The following is a 16,093-nucleotide window of genomic DNA, read 5'->3' on the forward strand; positions in this document are numbered from 1 at the left end:
AACTGGGTCCGTAAGAGGCTGCCTCTTGCAGATGCACCGCGTGGCTTTCTGCTCGTCTGCACACCACTTCTGTTCCCCGTCCCCACCGCAGGCTGCCTCGGCTCAAGCACATGGCTTTTTTTTTTAATTGAAGTATAATTGATTTATAATATTGTTTTAGCTTCTGGTGCACAGCCAAGTGATTCAGATATATATATATTTTTTCTTTTTCAGACTTGTTTCCATTATAGGTTATTAAAAGATGTTGAGTGTAGTTCCCTGTGCTGTATAGTAGGGCCTTGTTTATCTAGTTTGTACCTGCTCATCCCAAACTCCTAATTTATCTCACCCCTCCCCTTTCCCATTTGGTAACCACAAGTTTGTTTTCTATGTCAGTGAGTCTGTGTCTGTTTTGTACGTAAGTTCATTTGTGTCACTTTTTAAGATTCTACAAATAAGTGACAGGCACATGTGTTCATGAAGCTGTCATGACTTCGGTTTATCCACATAGCCTAGCACGGCCTCGCCGGTCTGCTCGATGCTCCTCATCTTATGGCTTCATTGCCTGCTTCCCACTTGTTTGGTTTGACAGTGTCCAGATTTCCAAGCAGGCACCCTGGTTGGCCTGGCTCCCCCTTCCACGCTGGGCCACACACATCAGAGGTCTCTGGCCAGCCTGGAGGTGGCCTGTGGCTGGGTCAAGTTCTCACCGCAGACCAGTCAGAACTGTTGCCCCCTGGTGGGGACAGAGCAGGGCTCCAGGACGGACTTCTCTGCTTTTCTCCCCTCGGTTGCAGTAAACTTCATGGTATCCTTTGTTCTTTTCCCTCCTTTTCAGATATCATTAATGGAGCTCAAGAAAAATGCGTATTGCCTCCTATGGATGGCTACCCCCACTGCGAGGGGAAAATCAAGGTAAGGCAGAAGTGCCATCTGTTCATTTCCATCATCCTTATTTGCACTAGCAGTCCCCTCCTGCCCCTCCCCTCTCATCCTCCCCAGCAACACAGATGGGCCAGCAAGCCCTTTAAGGGAGTCATTTAAAGGGCACCTCAATCCTGCCAGTTTGGGGCTGTGGCCATGACAACCCTTTCCTGCTTTTGCCAGCTGCATGGGGTTAGGCCACAGTGTCTAACTGGTCAGACAAAAAGAACCTGGGCCCTTTCAGGCATCTGCTCTGTCTTTGAAGCCGCCCTCCCCTCTCTTTGCTATCCTCCAGCAGGTAATCCTTCGAGGGTCCAAGACACAGGGCTGCCTTCATTTAGTATCTGACTCCTCTCCCCCAGGCCTCAGCTCTAAGGTCTGCAGACTGTGATTTAAATGTCACATTTGCATGTGCGGTTGGGTGCCCAGACACTCTTGGCCACTCTTTGACCCTTACCATTTTTTAAATCCTATTTATATGGTCTGCCCTTGGGGAGACCACTTCCCTGCTCAGCAGTGTTCAGAGAAAAGTGTCACTTTGGATGGTGAGACCAAACTTCTGAGGCATTCACACGGCCTCCGCGTGACACTCAGACACACGCTGCACTCCTGCCCTCGTCCTGCACTGCCTTCCCGGCCCCGTGCTGGGACTGGCGCAGCTGGAGTTCTCCGGGGAGGGGATGTGGTGCCAGGGTCCCATTGGGCGCGTGCTCTTGATGAAATGCTCTTCCCGTTGCCTCTGCTGAGGCCCTGCTCGAGCCAGGATCATCCAGTGTCTGTCTCCTGCCTCCAGCTCTGGGCTCTGAGTGTTAGACCACAGCTTGAGCCTTCACCCCTCCGTGGCTGCCCTGGCCTCCTCTGTCAGCAGCTGCACAGGGCCACGGAGCCCGGCGCGCATGCGTGCTCTCACTCTCTCCTCTGCTTGTTTCAGTGGATGAAAGACATGTGGCGCTCGGATCCCTGCTACGCAGACTACGGAGTGGATGGGTCCACCTGCTCTTTTTTTATTTACCTCAGTGAGGTGAGCAGCTGCTGGTGGCTTCAGGGGATGGGGGTGGGACAGATGTGTGTGGTTGGTCTGCTCTGTTGCTGAACCTGGAATTTGAAAAGCTTGGAAATGTGTATTATCTGTGAACGGTCTCACGTAGCCCTCGGAATTAATTTTGTTTTCCCTAAAGAGGGCACAGAGAGGGGAGGTAACTTGGGCAAGTTCCCACAGCTAAGGGGTAGAGCCAGATGTGAATTTAGGCAACCTCATGGCAGAGGGGCTCTGCTGCCTCCCAGAGCCAGACCAGTGGACCCAGTCCTGCTGCAGGCGAGCACCCCCAGACCCCCAGCAGGTTCCCGGCCACAGACAGCCGAGGCTTGCAGCAGCAGCACACAGAAAAACAGCTTTTTAAAAAATGTTTCAATAGTGAAGTTTCACATACTATTTAATTTGAACAGTTCTTCTAGGACTTAAAAAAAAAGCAAAAGTTTGAAAGAGCTAAAGAGTTGGATTTTCTCTGACAGTTCTTGCTATGCTACTGTCTAGAGTGACTCCATATAATTTGAAGTTGTGTTGAATTTAATCAGTTGAATCAGTACAATTGATGTCTCTGAAAAGAAACCGCAATAATGTATCAAAATAAAAAAAAAGTCTTGTCTCTACATGAAGGACCTATGATTTCCTTCTTCATTGCTCTCCTCAGCCTCTATGTAGGATGACTTTTTTTTTCCCCCTGGAGGGAAAAAGTCTGAGTTAACTATTTAATTTTTTTCCCAATTTTTTAAAAAATGTAGTCAAATACACATTACCAGATTTGCCAACTTAACCATTCGAGTGTCAAGTTCAGTGACATTAGGTGCACTCCCACCGCGCCATCACCACTGTCCATCCGTCTCCAGAACTCCGCGTCTTGCCAACCTGAAACTCTGTTCCCATTAAACAATAACTCCACGTTCTTCACTTCTCTCAGCCCCGGCAACCCATCCTTTCTGTCTCCGTGATTCTGACTAGTCTAGGTATGCCTGTAAGTGAAATCATACCGTATTTGTCTTTTTGTGATCAGCTGATTTCATTTAGCATGATGTACTCATGGTTCATCCATGTTGTAGCATATGTCGGAATAGCCTTTTTAAGGCAGAGTAATATTCTGTTGTATAGATAGACTGCATTTTATTGCCATTCATCCGTCTGTAGACACTGGGGTTGCTTCCACCTTTTAGCTATTGTGAATGATGCTACTATGCACATGGGTGTACATGTAACTCTTTGAGATCTTACTCTCCATTCTTTGAGGTATAGATCTAGAAGGAGAGTTGCTGGATCCTACAGCAATTCTATTTTTAATTTTTTTGAGGAACCGCCAAGCTGTTTTGCTCCAGCAGCTGCACCGTTTTACATTCCCATCAACAGTGTGCAAGGGTTCCAACTTTGTCCACATCCTCACCAACACTTGTTATTGTCTGATTTTGTTTTTTTGTTTTTTTTTTTTTTTCTAAAAGGCCATTCCAGTGGGTGTGAGGTGGTATTTCACTCTGGTTGTGGTTTGCATTTCCTTAATGATTAGTGATATTGAGCATATTTTCACGTATTTATTGGCTGAATTAGTTATTTATTTACAGTGTGAGTTATTCGCACCCCCCTTTTATAATCTGAGCTTAATTTTCATTTGTACCCTTTAATTTAACTAGAAGTTTGTTTGTTTGTTTTTTAAGTTGCAGGGCATTTTACAGACCACAAGGAATTTGTGACATGCTTTAGTAATTTTCATTTCACCTTTTGGAAAGTCAAGGTGGTGGGGTGGGGTGAAGACTTTCCAGGGACAACTGGAAACCACAGGGCAGGAACTGAGTAGGGAATGAAACCACACTGGCTTCCTCCTCCATCCCTCATGGACAGGGACAGTCCTAGGGGCTTATGAAACAGATGCTGACTAATTTCTGAGGATGTGCACTTGGCAGGCTCTTGGCCGATGTTTCTTTTATATTCCCTCCCCTGCTTTTTTGTGCTGTTGCTGTTTGACCAGTAGTTAGTAAGTGCTCTCTGGTGATGCCGTGCGGAAAGGAGAATGCCTCCGTCTGGAAGCTCAAGGAAATGTTTCTTTCCTTGTAGGGTTCAGGGACCTCTCCTCTCTGGTATAATGTGACAGGGACAGCTTTAGGGGAATGGAGGCCAAACCTATATGACTTTAGGGCACATGGCCCCGGAATCTGTGGGTTTGTCCCTCTTCTTCACCCTTACTTCTCGTCCCTCTGCAAGATCCAGTCAGGCTTCTTCTTTTTTTTTTTTTTTTTGACAAATTTGCTCCATGGCCGCCACCCCAGGGCCATCAAGGGAACCTGCAGAATTAATGAGAGTTAAAATACCTCTTGGAAATTAAAAGCCCTGGGAGTTGGGTGTGTGATTAGCAGGCTGCTGGCAAATGGATTTTGTAGCATTTCCTTGAGTGTGCTTCTAGCTTGGATGGCCCGGGGCCCTGCCTTCTCATTTTCTTCTCCAGAGGAGTGAGGCCTGGGGCTATGGGGGAACCTTCACTCCAGTGAGAAGTCACTAGAGGCACCTTTCCTGCCGTAAGAGAAAAGTTCCTCATTTAGTACAATTTTCCAAAGTTTTCTTCCCATTTCCATTTGATAGAATTTAGCCAGAGTCCAGCCGGGCTCCCTGATTGACAAGCTGAGCTAATTTCACGCCTTCCTGGGAGTTTGCATCTTGAGGAGGACGGCCGAGGTCAAGGTAGAGGAAGAGGATTTCATGTTTCCCCTCCAGCCGGTATCTTCAATCTCCTGATCCAGAGCTGGGAAGGATGGGAGAATGGTCCCGATGGAACGGGGCAGCAGTTATGTATGACCTGGCTCCCTTCCTTTGAAATGGCCATCCTACCCCCACTGGCAGTGAAGGAAGGATGTAGCCAAAAAGAGAGAAAAGTGAGATGCTGGTGGAGATAAACTGAGAGGAGTGATACAGACTGGGCTGTACACAGTATGATGGATCGTATCTACTTAATATTGGAGCCCGGGGGGTGGATTTCAGAACCTTTAACTATTTTTCCTCCCTTTGGGATATGGAGTGGTGTTTTATTAGCCTACGTCTCTGCTCTTTTTATGCAAATGATGAGACTTTTCTTTTTGTTCCACTGAATTCAGTTCAGTGAGCACTTATTGAACACCTATTATATTCATTGATTGTCGGCAATTACTGAGAACTGTTTTCTTGGCCCCATGCTATGCCTTCATTATTCTAATGGTGGAAAAAGAATGCATACAAGTAATTGAGCCAGGAAGGGGCCCTGGGGAAAAACTAGGAATTCTTTTTGAAACTTTTAATCTGAAAATAACCATGAAACTCTGGCTGGCGATAAAAAAAAAAGTGTCCATCTTATCAAAACATCTTAATAGGTGAGGGACACAACCAATATGGCTGCTTCAACAGGAGGCACTGCCTTAGAGCTGGTACCTGACTTCAGCTTGTTTGAATGCTTTCCAAACTCTGTGCTTTTGGAAAAGCTACCCGCTTTGTGCCTCAGGTTCTTCCCCCTTGATAAAAGAATAGTTTTAATTTTGTTTGTTTTTAACGGATCCTACCATGAGGATTCCTGAGCATGTATGGAAACATGCTTAGAGCAGAGCCTGGCAAATAAATGGTACTCAGTCAACATAATGGACACTTTCGTGATAGGTTGTGGATGTTGGCATTGTTTGAGTCCAGTTGTGGGCTGTCACTTTGCCTAGGACATTTTATGTGAGACATTGATTCTCTTCTAGAATTGGAATCAATTTCTGGTTCTCTTTCTCCAGTCTAATTTAACTTTAGATCCCTTGGCTTCTGGTAATGTAGAGATTCAGCTCTTCTCCTTGCCTTGCTTTCTCTGGGATGTGACACATGTTCACGCTTAAACCGTGGCCTAGACGTCTGAAGTGGCAGCACACCTCCACGGTTGCTCATGTGGAGCTATTACAGATGTTTTCTAAAGCCGATGAATTCTGTCCTAATGCTCTTTAAATCCTGGACAGCATCCATGGCTTTGTGGCACTCTGTTTTGTCTTTGTCTTTGTTGTTGTTGTTGTTGTTGTTGTTCCTCTTGCTTTCCTGAAGATTTTTCCTTCTTTTGCTACTTCATTTAACCTGTGTCATACGCCAGGTTACTCTTGCAATTGGGAAGGTGATCAAGAGAGACATCATTTGATTTGTTGACTTGATCAGTGGCTATGCCGGTGACTTTTATTCTTTTATTAATCTTTATTGACGAGCCAGTTCTTGTTTCCACCTCTGTTTAACTTCAGCGCTTTGACAGATACTAGAAAAAAAGGACATGAAGTAAAATGTCTCCCACGTAGTCAGTTACTGGTTGAATCTTGGCACAGAAGTTCAGACCAGTCTTAGGAGATGACCCTCTTCCTGCATTCTTCTTTCCCCTAGTTTTCTCAGAGTGCCAAGTCTACTGAATTATGGGATTATAAACTTCTGCTTTTACCCTCACCAATTTATAGTCTGCCTGATGCAGGGCAAATGGGTGTGGGACGTGAGGAGGGCTGTGTCCCAGGTCGCGGTTGAGCCCCTGGGATGCGCCCTGCCAAGTGTGGGTCCTTGGCTTCGCGCAGGAAAGAATTCAAGAGCAAGCCACAGTTGAGTAAGGATAGATTTATTTAGAGAGATACCTACTGCATAGAGTGTGGGCTGTTTCAGAAGGCAAGAGAAAAGCCACAAGGTGTGGGGGATGGGTGTTCAGGTTAGAGTAAAAGTAGACACACACTCCATAGACAGTGTGTGGTCTGTCTCCAAAGAGGAAGGAGCAAAAAGGGCGGCCCCGAGGCACGGTGTTGCCAGTTTTTATGGGCTCGGTAGCTTCATATGCTAACAAGTGGGAGGACCATTTTAACTACCCTGGGGAAGGGGCTGGGATTCCCAGGAAGTTGGCCATTGCCTACTCTTTGACCTTTTATGATTAGTCTTGGCACCTGTGGACATGTTATTCACCATGCTAATATATTACAATGGGTGTATAATGAAGCTCAAGTTCTACTAGAAGTCAGATCTTCTGCCATCTTAAGCCTCAAGGCCTACTGGGAGTTGAATCTTCTGCCATTCTGGTGTTAATTGCGGTGGCATTCCTTGAATGGCTGTCCCTGTCCCCTTCCTTCCTGTCTTATACCAACCTTTTATGGTAAATCCCAGGAGGTAATGTTACGGAAACAACAGGCCAGTCAAGAAACAAGCACCACTCGGAGGGTTGGAGTACTCAGATGTATTACGCCGGCGGGCTCAGAGGGGCTTCTGCTCCGAAGCTCTGAGCACCTCCAAGACGTGTGCATGAGGTTTTATAGGGTAAAGTACAAGCTTGGTGTATTTGGCCAATAGGCATGGAACAGCTTTAGCAGCATTATCATCACAAAGATGGAGGCAGGGAGGCAGCAAACCAACATTCCAAAGCCAGATATGTATCTTTGAAAACCCAGCTGGCTAGCAAAAAACATGAACAGCAAACCAACACTAATTAACCTAGATTTACAAGTTAGTCTAGCAGAACTCAGATTAGTATTCCAATACTTAGATTTGTGAGTTATCTTGTTAGACCAGCCCAGCTTTTCCTTCACAGTAAAACCATCAATGTTTCCCCTTCCACTATCCCCACGGATGCTTGTTCTGGGTTTGACATGGTACTAGGAACTGGGTGCGGTGCTAAAAGTGTAGGCATTGCTCTTGTTGGGTGGTGGACTGTGAGAGAGGAATGAAACATGGCTGAGCCCCACGGTATACCAGACACCTTATAGACCCTGTCGTGAAAACCTCTCCCCAGCTCTGAGTAACAGAGAGCCCAGTCCTAGCAGCTCCGAGAGGTGAAGTTGCTTCGTGCTCCTGTGCTCCCCATTCTTGCTACCTTCTAACATCGGAGGAAAGGTGAAACCAGGTGAAGTCATTTGTCGCCATTGCTTTTGCATTCTGTTCTATGCCTCGATCCACTTGTGTTGAAAATACGGCTCTAATTTACCTGGTTTTCATTCATCAGTCTTCCTTGCTCGTTTTCGAAAACTCATAATTTTGATACTTGACTGCCCCCCTCCCCCAAAAAAGAAGCAGTTCCAATTCTCCTGAAGATAGAGCTCATGAAAACTAGGTGCTCAGCCATTCCAAGTGGTGGGAGTGAATGAATGATTCGTTAAGCAGCCTTGCTTTTCCAGACCAGCGGGCGGTTCATTTTCTGTATCTGTTTTTGTGAGCCACGTAACTACTCCCCTTACAGAGAAGAGACCTGATCAGGTAATTCCTCTGAATGTCATTGGTTCCGGTATTAGTAACTCAGCCCTGGCAGAGCCTTTTCCTGCTGTCAGCTGTTACAACACTGAGACTAAACTTCTTTACCCCACTGATATATTGATAGTGGGCTGATATATTTGATGCCCACGTGTTTTTTTCTGTTTACACAGTTATTCTAGCAACTAGCAGCCATCATACCTTGCCAGACTTCTTCCTTTGTTTGTACTGGTTTTTTTTAAAAAAAACTTTCATTGCCCTCGCTAGTATAGTTGCTCTGAAATAATCAAATTGCTCCGTGATTGATCGCTCGATATTAGGATACATACATGCTGTTGCTTCAAATGCCAATTTGTACTGGGTGAGTGAGTGTGTGTGTGTCTGTGTGTGCACGCTGCGTGAGAGACTCCCTGATAAAGGAACAAAAGAAGCAATTTCATGCCCTACTTATCAATCTGTTTCTTATACTTCACGAACTACAATCATAAAGGTCTTTGCCTCTCTCTGTTCTCCCTTGGCAATATGTAAAGCTAATATTGGCTGAACGTGCTATTAACCTTGAGTTTAAATTCAGCGTACTTAATCCCTTGATTAATGCCAAGATTAATGCCCAACAGCAAAGGTTGAAGTCTTAAATGTGCATGTGAGCATGAAATGAAATCCTAATAACCAGTACAATGATTTGGATTTATGGGCTGTGTTGGCTGCTAAAGATATCTTGGAAATGGTGTTGCACAGACTAATTTGTCAAAATGGGCAGCAGTGAGAAATGGACTGTTTAGGTTGCCGGAGAAAACCTGAATGAGAAAACAACTAACATTTCGGGATGGGTCAGGGAGTACTTTAAAAATATCACTAGGCTCTTGCCTGAGAACACGAACACACACCTTTTAAAAATGTTTAGCCATTTCAAACAGGAAACTCTCCTGTGAGATAATATTTCTCGGTAGTAAAGGAGGTGACAGAGATTTATGATCATATTCTTTTCACTTTTTGAGTTCAGCCTTTACGTTTCTCTTTTTCTTCTCTGTGTTTTCAGGGCTCTTAGGACATGAATTCTAAGACATCTTTAGAAAAAGGAATTTTTCAATGGCCTTGAGTTTACAGAACAATATTTGTCATCAGCCTAACTGATCACTCAATTTCCCTCAGCCTCTTAGGTCTCCCAAGTTCATCTCCCTATTTGTACATTTCACTTGTTGCAACATTTACATTGAGATTTCTTACTCTGGCCTCCACCTTACAAAAATTAGAAGAGTAAATGGCAAGACTTGGCAAACTCCAAACCAACACCTCTTTGCTCCTTGGAATACATGTCGCAGACTGCAGCTTTGGTACAGTGCTCTCCAATTTGGGTTTTTTATATATATATATGTGTATATATATATATATATATATATATATATATATATTTGAAGTATAGTCAGTTTACAATGTTGTGTCAATTGCTGGTGCACAGCATAATGCTTCATACGTGAATATACATAAATTCACTTTCATATTCTTTTTCAACGTAAGTTAGTACAAGATATTGAATCGAGTTCCCTGTGTTATACAGTATGAACTTGTTGTTTATCTATTTTATATATATTAGTATCTGCAAATTTCTAACTCGCAATGGGTTTTTTAAAACAAACTTTTCAATGCAGTCTCTGAGAATTTCTATTGTATTAAAATATCTTAATATGGATCATTTCAAACATACATAAAAGAGAAAAGGGTACTGCACCCCCATGTGCCCATGACTCAGATTCAACAGTTGTCAATTCATGACTGATCTAATTTTATCGACACCTTTCCCAGTCCCTTATTTTCAAGCAAATCCCAAGGATCGTGTCATCTCTGAATGTTTCGATACATATCTTTAAAAGAGTCTCTTTTAAAACATATAACTACTAATACCACTTCATATTTTTAAAAATACGTAATTCCTGAGAACAGTATGGAAGTTCCTTAAAAAAATAAAAATAGAGTTACCACGGCATCCAGTAATCCCACTCTTGAGCATATATCTAGAAAAGATGAAAACTGTAATTTGAAAAGATACATGTATTCTATTGTTCATAGCACTATTTACAATAGCCAAGACCTGGAAGCAACTTGTGTCCACTGACAGATGACTGGATAAAGAAGATGTGTGTATATGTACACACACACACACACACACACACACACACACACACACACACAGAGGAATATTACTCAGCCATAAAAAAGGATAAAATAATGGCATTTGCAGGAACATGGAAGGCCCTAGAGATTGTCATACTAAGTGAAGTATGTCAGACAAAGATAAATATCATATGATATCACTTAGAATGTGGAATCTAAAATATGATACAAATTAACTTATTTACAAAACAGAAACAGACTCACAGGCATAGAAAACAAACGTACGGTTACGAGGGGGGAAAGGGTAGAGGGAAGGGATAAACTAGGAGTTTGGGACCAACAGATACACATCACTATATATAAAAAATAAACAACAAGGTCCTCCTGTATAGTATAGGGAACTATATTCAGTATCTTATAATAACCTGTAACGGAAAAGAATCTGAAAGCAATTCATACACACACACACACACACACACACACACACACACATACACATATATATGTATAACTGAATCAATTTGCTGTATACCTGAAACTAATACCACATTATAAATCAACTATACTTCTATTTTTTTAAATTACATAATTCCTCAATCTCATCAAATAGGTTAGTGTTCATATTTTGTAGGCCATATTATAAATTAAAATTTATTCATTTGCACGGAGTTTCAAGGAAGGACTATAAATTACAATTGTAGTGTCTCTTAAGTCTCTGGAGATGCCTTCTTAATATATCAGGAATACTTCTGTAAAGAGAAAAGAGTCTTCATCTGGTATTTGGTTACCCTGAGGGACAGTTCATGTGGGAAACCTTGATCTCTCTGGATTCCTAGCATCTTCCACTGGTGACCAATTGTTTGCTTGCTTGCTTGTTTGAATACTTCTTGGTTTTTATCCTGATTATGAAGTCATTGATTGAAACGTATGTGATATGTTTGATCCATTCCAATTATTTTCTTACTGGTTCTCAAATTACCCCTTCTTTCACCAGTGGGAGCCAGTTCATACTGTCTTCTGAGTCCTTTGGACATGATCCTGGTAACTTTTAATAGTTTTTAGTTACCCAGTATGACAAGATCTTCCAGGTTCATTTTGTAAAATTTCTGCCCTAGACCTGGCATCAGCTGTTTCTCTAAGGACCCCTGGTTCCTCTTAGTGGGAAATAACACTTAGAGACCACAGTCTGGGTACCAAGGACATTCATTTCTCTTGGGTTTTTCTGGGTACTGGGGATATAACAGTGAACAAAAAGACAAACAGTTCTTATCGAGATGGTGTTTTGTAGGAGGAGATGGACAACAAAAAGTAAAGTATGTATCTTTTAGATTACAATAAGAGCCATGGAGAAAAATAAAACTGGAGAGGGGGCTCATGAATGCTCATGAAGGGTGATTCTGTCGGTTTTAGATAGTGTGTTCAGAAAAATGCCCTACTGGGAAGATGAGAGGAGGATGTGTGAGCACCAGTTTGAAGGAGGTGAGAGAGAGGCACAGATGTCTGGCAGAGGTAGTTAGCAGGCAGGGGAAACAATCAGTGGGAAGGTCCTGGGGTGACCATCAGCATCCCATATTAAGAACAAGTATTTGGAAAGTAATCTCCAGAGCAATTTTTGTCTGTTTTGTTCACAGAAATCATAGTGCCTGGCACACATTTATTGAATGAATGACTGTTTAAAGCTTTTTTTTTTTTTTTTATCGAAGCATAATTTGAAAAATAGACCATAGCTTTTTTGTCTCTTTGTTCTAGGGGGGTAACTTCCCCACCTATCACCTTTCTAAGCTTGAAGACAACGTTGTAAAATTTGCAACATTAAAATCTGCCAAGAACATTAAGTTTGAGACGTGAAGCAAGGGCGTTGAGAGCACTTATGAACAATTTTAATATAATGCAGTTAATATTGTATCTATAAGGAAATGTAAGGGATCCGCTGAGACTATTAGAATGGAATGAGCCAGTTATAGCAGAAGGCACAGCTTTCTTGCCCATCTTTTATTCTCATTTTCATTCAACATTATTTGCCTGGATCCACGCTTCCGGCAAAATTGTACTGTACCGCAAGGGAGGAGCTCTATCCCTGGTCACTAGACTGTGACAACCTTTATAGCGCAGGTGACTGGCTCTTGTGTCCTCGGTGTGGATGCAGGCGTGGCCCTTCCCAGAGGACTACATGGAGGCCGACGGACATGATGAGTGTGAAGCCCTTTTTCTTGGCGTATTGTCACTTTAATTCTTTGTCTGCCACCCACTCCCCACCCAGTGACAACCATTCCTAACAAGTCGTTAGACCAAAATATTAATCCACTCAGGTGTCTGATGCAGTGGACCAGTCCAGAGAGTTGAACCACCCACAGGTGTAGACATCTGTGACCATTTGCATTTCCTTTTTAAAACTTTAGAAAGGGGAGTGGGTGGGGGGGGAGTGGAGTAAGGATTAAGGATTCTTTTTTAAGCATCTCCCTTAATGAGTGACTATATTTGCTATACCCTCAGTGTGTGTGTATATATGTGTGTGTGTATAATCAGTGTATCACATGAATAGATGTGTAGCCAATTGTATCCTTTTGATACAAGCGCAGCTAGCCTGACAGGATGATGTAGAACTCTCTTTTTCAGATCTTATAGCTAATAGAATTATTAAGAGGTAGCACATGCCAGCATCTTCATTTCATCAGTGAGAAAACTTGAACGATGTTTATAAGGTTGGGCACAGAATTTATTTTGGCGAATCCCGGATTCAGCAGCTCTCTTGTCCTTGTCTTTGGCTGAGACTGACCTTTAAGGTAGTTCTTACGTGTCCTGATCTGGGGACCAACAGATCTCAGTCGTCCCCCAGCCCTGCCGCTCACTAGTGAGTGAACCTAGGCAAGTTCTCAGCCCTTTTAAGCTTTGCTTTCCTCTTGTGTAACCTGGTGATGATACCCACGTCATAGGACACTTCAGGGGTTTAAATGGTGGGCTGCAATCGAGTTCATTTGGTTTTTTCCCCTCCTGGACAGCCTGACTGTAAACCTTTAGTAAATGATTGTATGCTTCTATAACTTCTTTAAAAAGTATTCTATTAATAAATATCCATTGTAAAAAATACTTGTAATATGCAGATTTGCATAAAGAAGAAAATACAAAGCACTTGTAACACCAACATCCAGAGATAATCTCAGACTTTTCTTACACATTTTTTTGCTCATTGAGTTTTGGTTACACTTACTCTCTGAAAGATACAGCATGAAATTCTCTATGTTGGTGATCCGTTAGAGCAAAACGCTTCACGTTAATCATGAGAGAAGTGGCCGTAACAGAGCCTGATCATTATTCTTTCAAAGGAACAGAACATCACAGCAGAGGCCTAGGCCGGTTGTCCCTTAAGGACATGCACGTATACGCTAAACTGCCTGCTCGTTTTTGCTGTGACTTTATTACTTCTTCTCCCCCTTTAAATTCCAGCTCGAGCTGTATGCATCTCTACTGGCAGTTTCTTTTTTCTTAAAGATAATGAATTGTCCTTCCTCTGGAACTTGAACATAAACGTGACCTTCCCAAGGTCTGTTGAGGAACGTTCCTGTGATTCACGTTATACACAATGAAGCTGCAAGACCGTCTGAGATCAAGGAAGTTTACATCACTGGGAGGAGGAACGTCAAAAATCAAACTGGTTAATTTTAGAGCTCCTCGCTCAAGAAAAGTGATTCAGCGTGCCCTCCCTGCAGAATACGCGTTAATGTCCCAAAGGTCTAGCCTGGCTGGTCTTTTCTGTTTTTGCTGCCTCTTCATTTTGTGGCCTGAGGCTAGTGCACTAAAAAGATTAGTTCCTGTGGAAGAAGTTCTGCCTTCAAATTGAAGGTTATTAGAGTAATGGTTCTGTTCTATCGATTGTTGTGTGCGTGTTGCCGTGAACTCAGGTGGTTTTCGACTCACAGACTTGGTGATTTGTGGACTGTTTTAAGGCTGTCTGGTCCCCTCCCTGGCCGAGGGCTTGATGGAGGACTTGCTAGCTTGGGGGAGTCAGGCAGGGATAGGGCGGGGGAGTGCAGGGGCGGGGTCCTGGGCCACAGATCCTGTCCCAGGGCGAGCACCAAGGTTGGAAAAGCATAGCCAAGGTAATTTGTGAAGGAAGAGGACCACAGGCAGATGGAGAGCATTGGGGTCCTGAGAGCCAGGAGGCAGAGATGGTCAGAACGATTTGAAACAGAAGAGCTTCCAGATCAGGGAGGCAGTAGGCTCACTCTGGGGTCCAGCTGTCTTAGTAGGATGCTGTCCTGGGGGGTTGGAAACACCGAAGGAGCCTAGGCAGATCACACAAAACAGTTAGGGATTTGGAGGTTGAATTATTAGCCCTGAGCAAGATTTTCCCCGAGTGTTATGATGAACGATGTTCTTATTTAGGAAAATGTTGCTCATTTGAGGGCTGTTTGTTTCAGTCCTGGGAGTTATTGCCACGATGGCTTTCCTCCAGTCCTGGTAATCTTCCGAGGTTTCAGAAAGAAAAGTGTTTGTTTCATCTTTTTTCCGCCCCCTTCTCCCCATGGAACAGTTGGTTGATGTATAATTTAATTATTTTGTTAACCAACTGTGTACCAAATCAACAACTGTAAAAGCCCACTGTCCTCACTCTGGGTTAAGATGTTCGTGGTTGCTTTTTCCTCCATTACAAGTGACTATTTTGAATCCCACACTTGGAGGGATGCCCTTGAAGTCTTGCGCAGTATTATCCAGTGATTTAGAGTAACGAGAGCTGAGATAAATGATCAGTTTCAAAGAGGAATTAAAGTCTTGAGTATTCTGTAGGGGAGTCATATTTTAGAAGATCACCTTGGACTGTATTTTCATCAGGGTGTATTCTAGAAGGCTCTTCTCAGGGCAGAGGAGTGAGGACGGAATGTCCTCTCCTTTATCAACATCTGATCTCACTGATGTCTCTCCTTTTGGTTGATTTTCTTTATGTATAGTCGTGTTTCATCTTTCCCTATAGTGCTATTCATGAGGACATTTTTTTTTTATCCTGACGGACTGCCGTGTACATGTCATTATTTAGTGTGAAGTTGACTGCAGATTTGTACCCTGCTTGCTCATAGTTTTTTTGTGTGCAGTTGAAGGTTTTGCAGTCAGGTCTGCAATCCATTTGAAGCCTTCGTGTTATAAATAGGCTTGAAAGCACTGTCTTACTGAGTCCATTTACAAAAATTTGATTTAAATTAAATAATTCAGTCTGGTTTCGGAATACAAGACACAGATGTGTGCAGTGCTGCTGGGACAAGCCGAGGCTTCGTCTGCTTGGAGGCTTCTTTTCCGCTGGTCCTTCCCTATTTTTCTCATGTTGCAGCGCTCCTTTTCTTTGTGATGCTGTCTTTCTCAGTGCTGATGCCGTATAAAGGCTCAGTAATTAGACGTGCACACCCCATGCAAGTGAGTATTTTCCTTTTTTATGAACAAAAACCGTTGCCACTTTTCTTAGGAGTCCTTTTGAGTCTCCGAAGCCATTCACAACTACAGTAAATTTTACTCCCCAAGAAGAAGAGAGAATATTGCCCTTCTCCTGTCTAGGGATTCCACCCTCCCCCAGGCTTTGCTGCCCTTTGCATCTGCTTTCAGATCATTTGCAGTGGAAGAGGGCTTTATGCAAATCGCCCAATTATTTTGAGTCCCAGTAAAAATCACCTTGCTTTAAGAGTTATTTCTAGGTGAGTGAAACTGCTTTGTTTCCTTGAAAACTCACCCAGAGCCGGAGGCCAACCAGCTTGTCTGATTCTGCATTGTTGACCCAGGAGGTCTGACCTCACTCACCTCTCTGCCTCCTCAGTGACCCCCACCAAGGATGCCCCCCAACCCTGCTCTCTTGCTGTGTTC

The 16,093-nt window shown here is 43.3% G+C and overlaps 1 protein-coding gene across 7 annotated transcripts in view; it reads left to right on the forward strand.

Moving 5' to 3' along the window:
• The window catches only part of MGAT5 (alpha-1,6-mannosylglycoprotein 6-beta-N-acetylglucosaminyltransferase), a 333,558-nt gene that overhangs the window by 189,255 nt on the left and 128,210 nt on the right, over positions 1-16,093 (forward strand). For all 7 annotated transcript variants that reach the window (XM_074363551.1, XM_074363550.1, XM_074363548.1 and 4 more), the window contains 2 exons: positions 818-894; positions 1,835-1,924. In XM_074363551.1, coding sequence (XP_074219652.1) covers positions 818-894; positions 1,835-1,924 — 167 coding nt within the window. The remainder of the gene's footprint in view (positions 1-817; positions 895-1,834; positions 1,925-16,093) is intronic.

This window comes from Camelus bactrianus, chromosome 5 (assembly GCF_048773025.1).
Source record: "Camelus bactrianus isolate YW-2024 breed Bactrian camel chromosome 5, ASM4877302v1, whole genome shotgun sequence".
NCBI lineage: Eukaryota > Metazoa > Chordata > Mammalia > Artiodactyla > Camelidae > Camelus > Camelus bactrianus.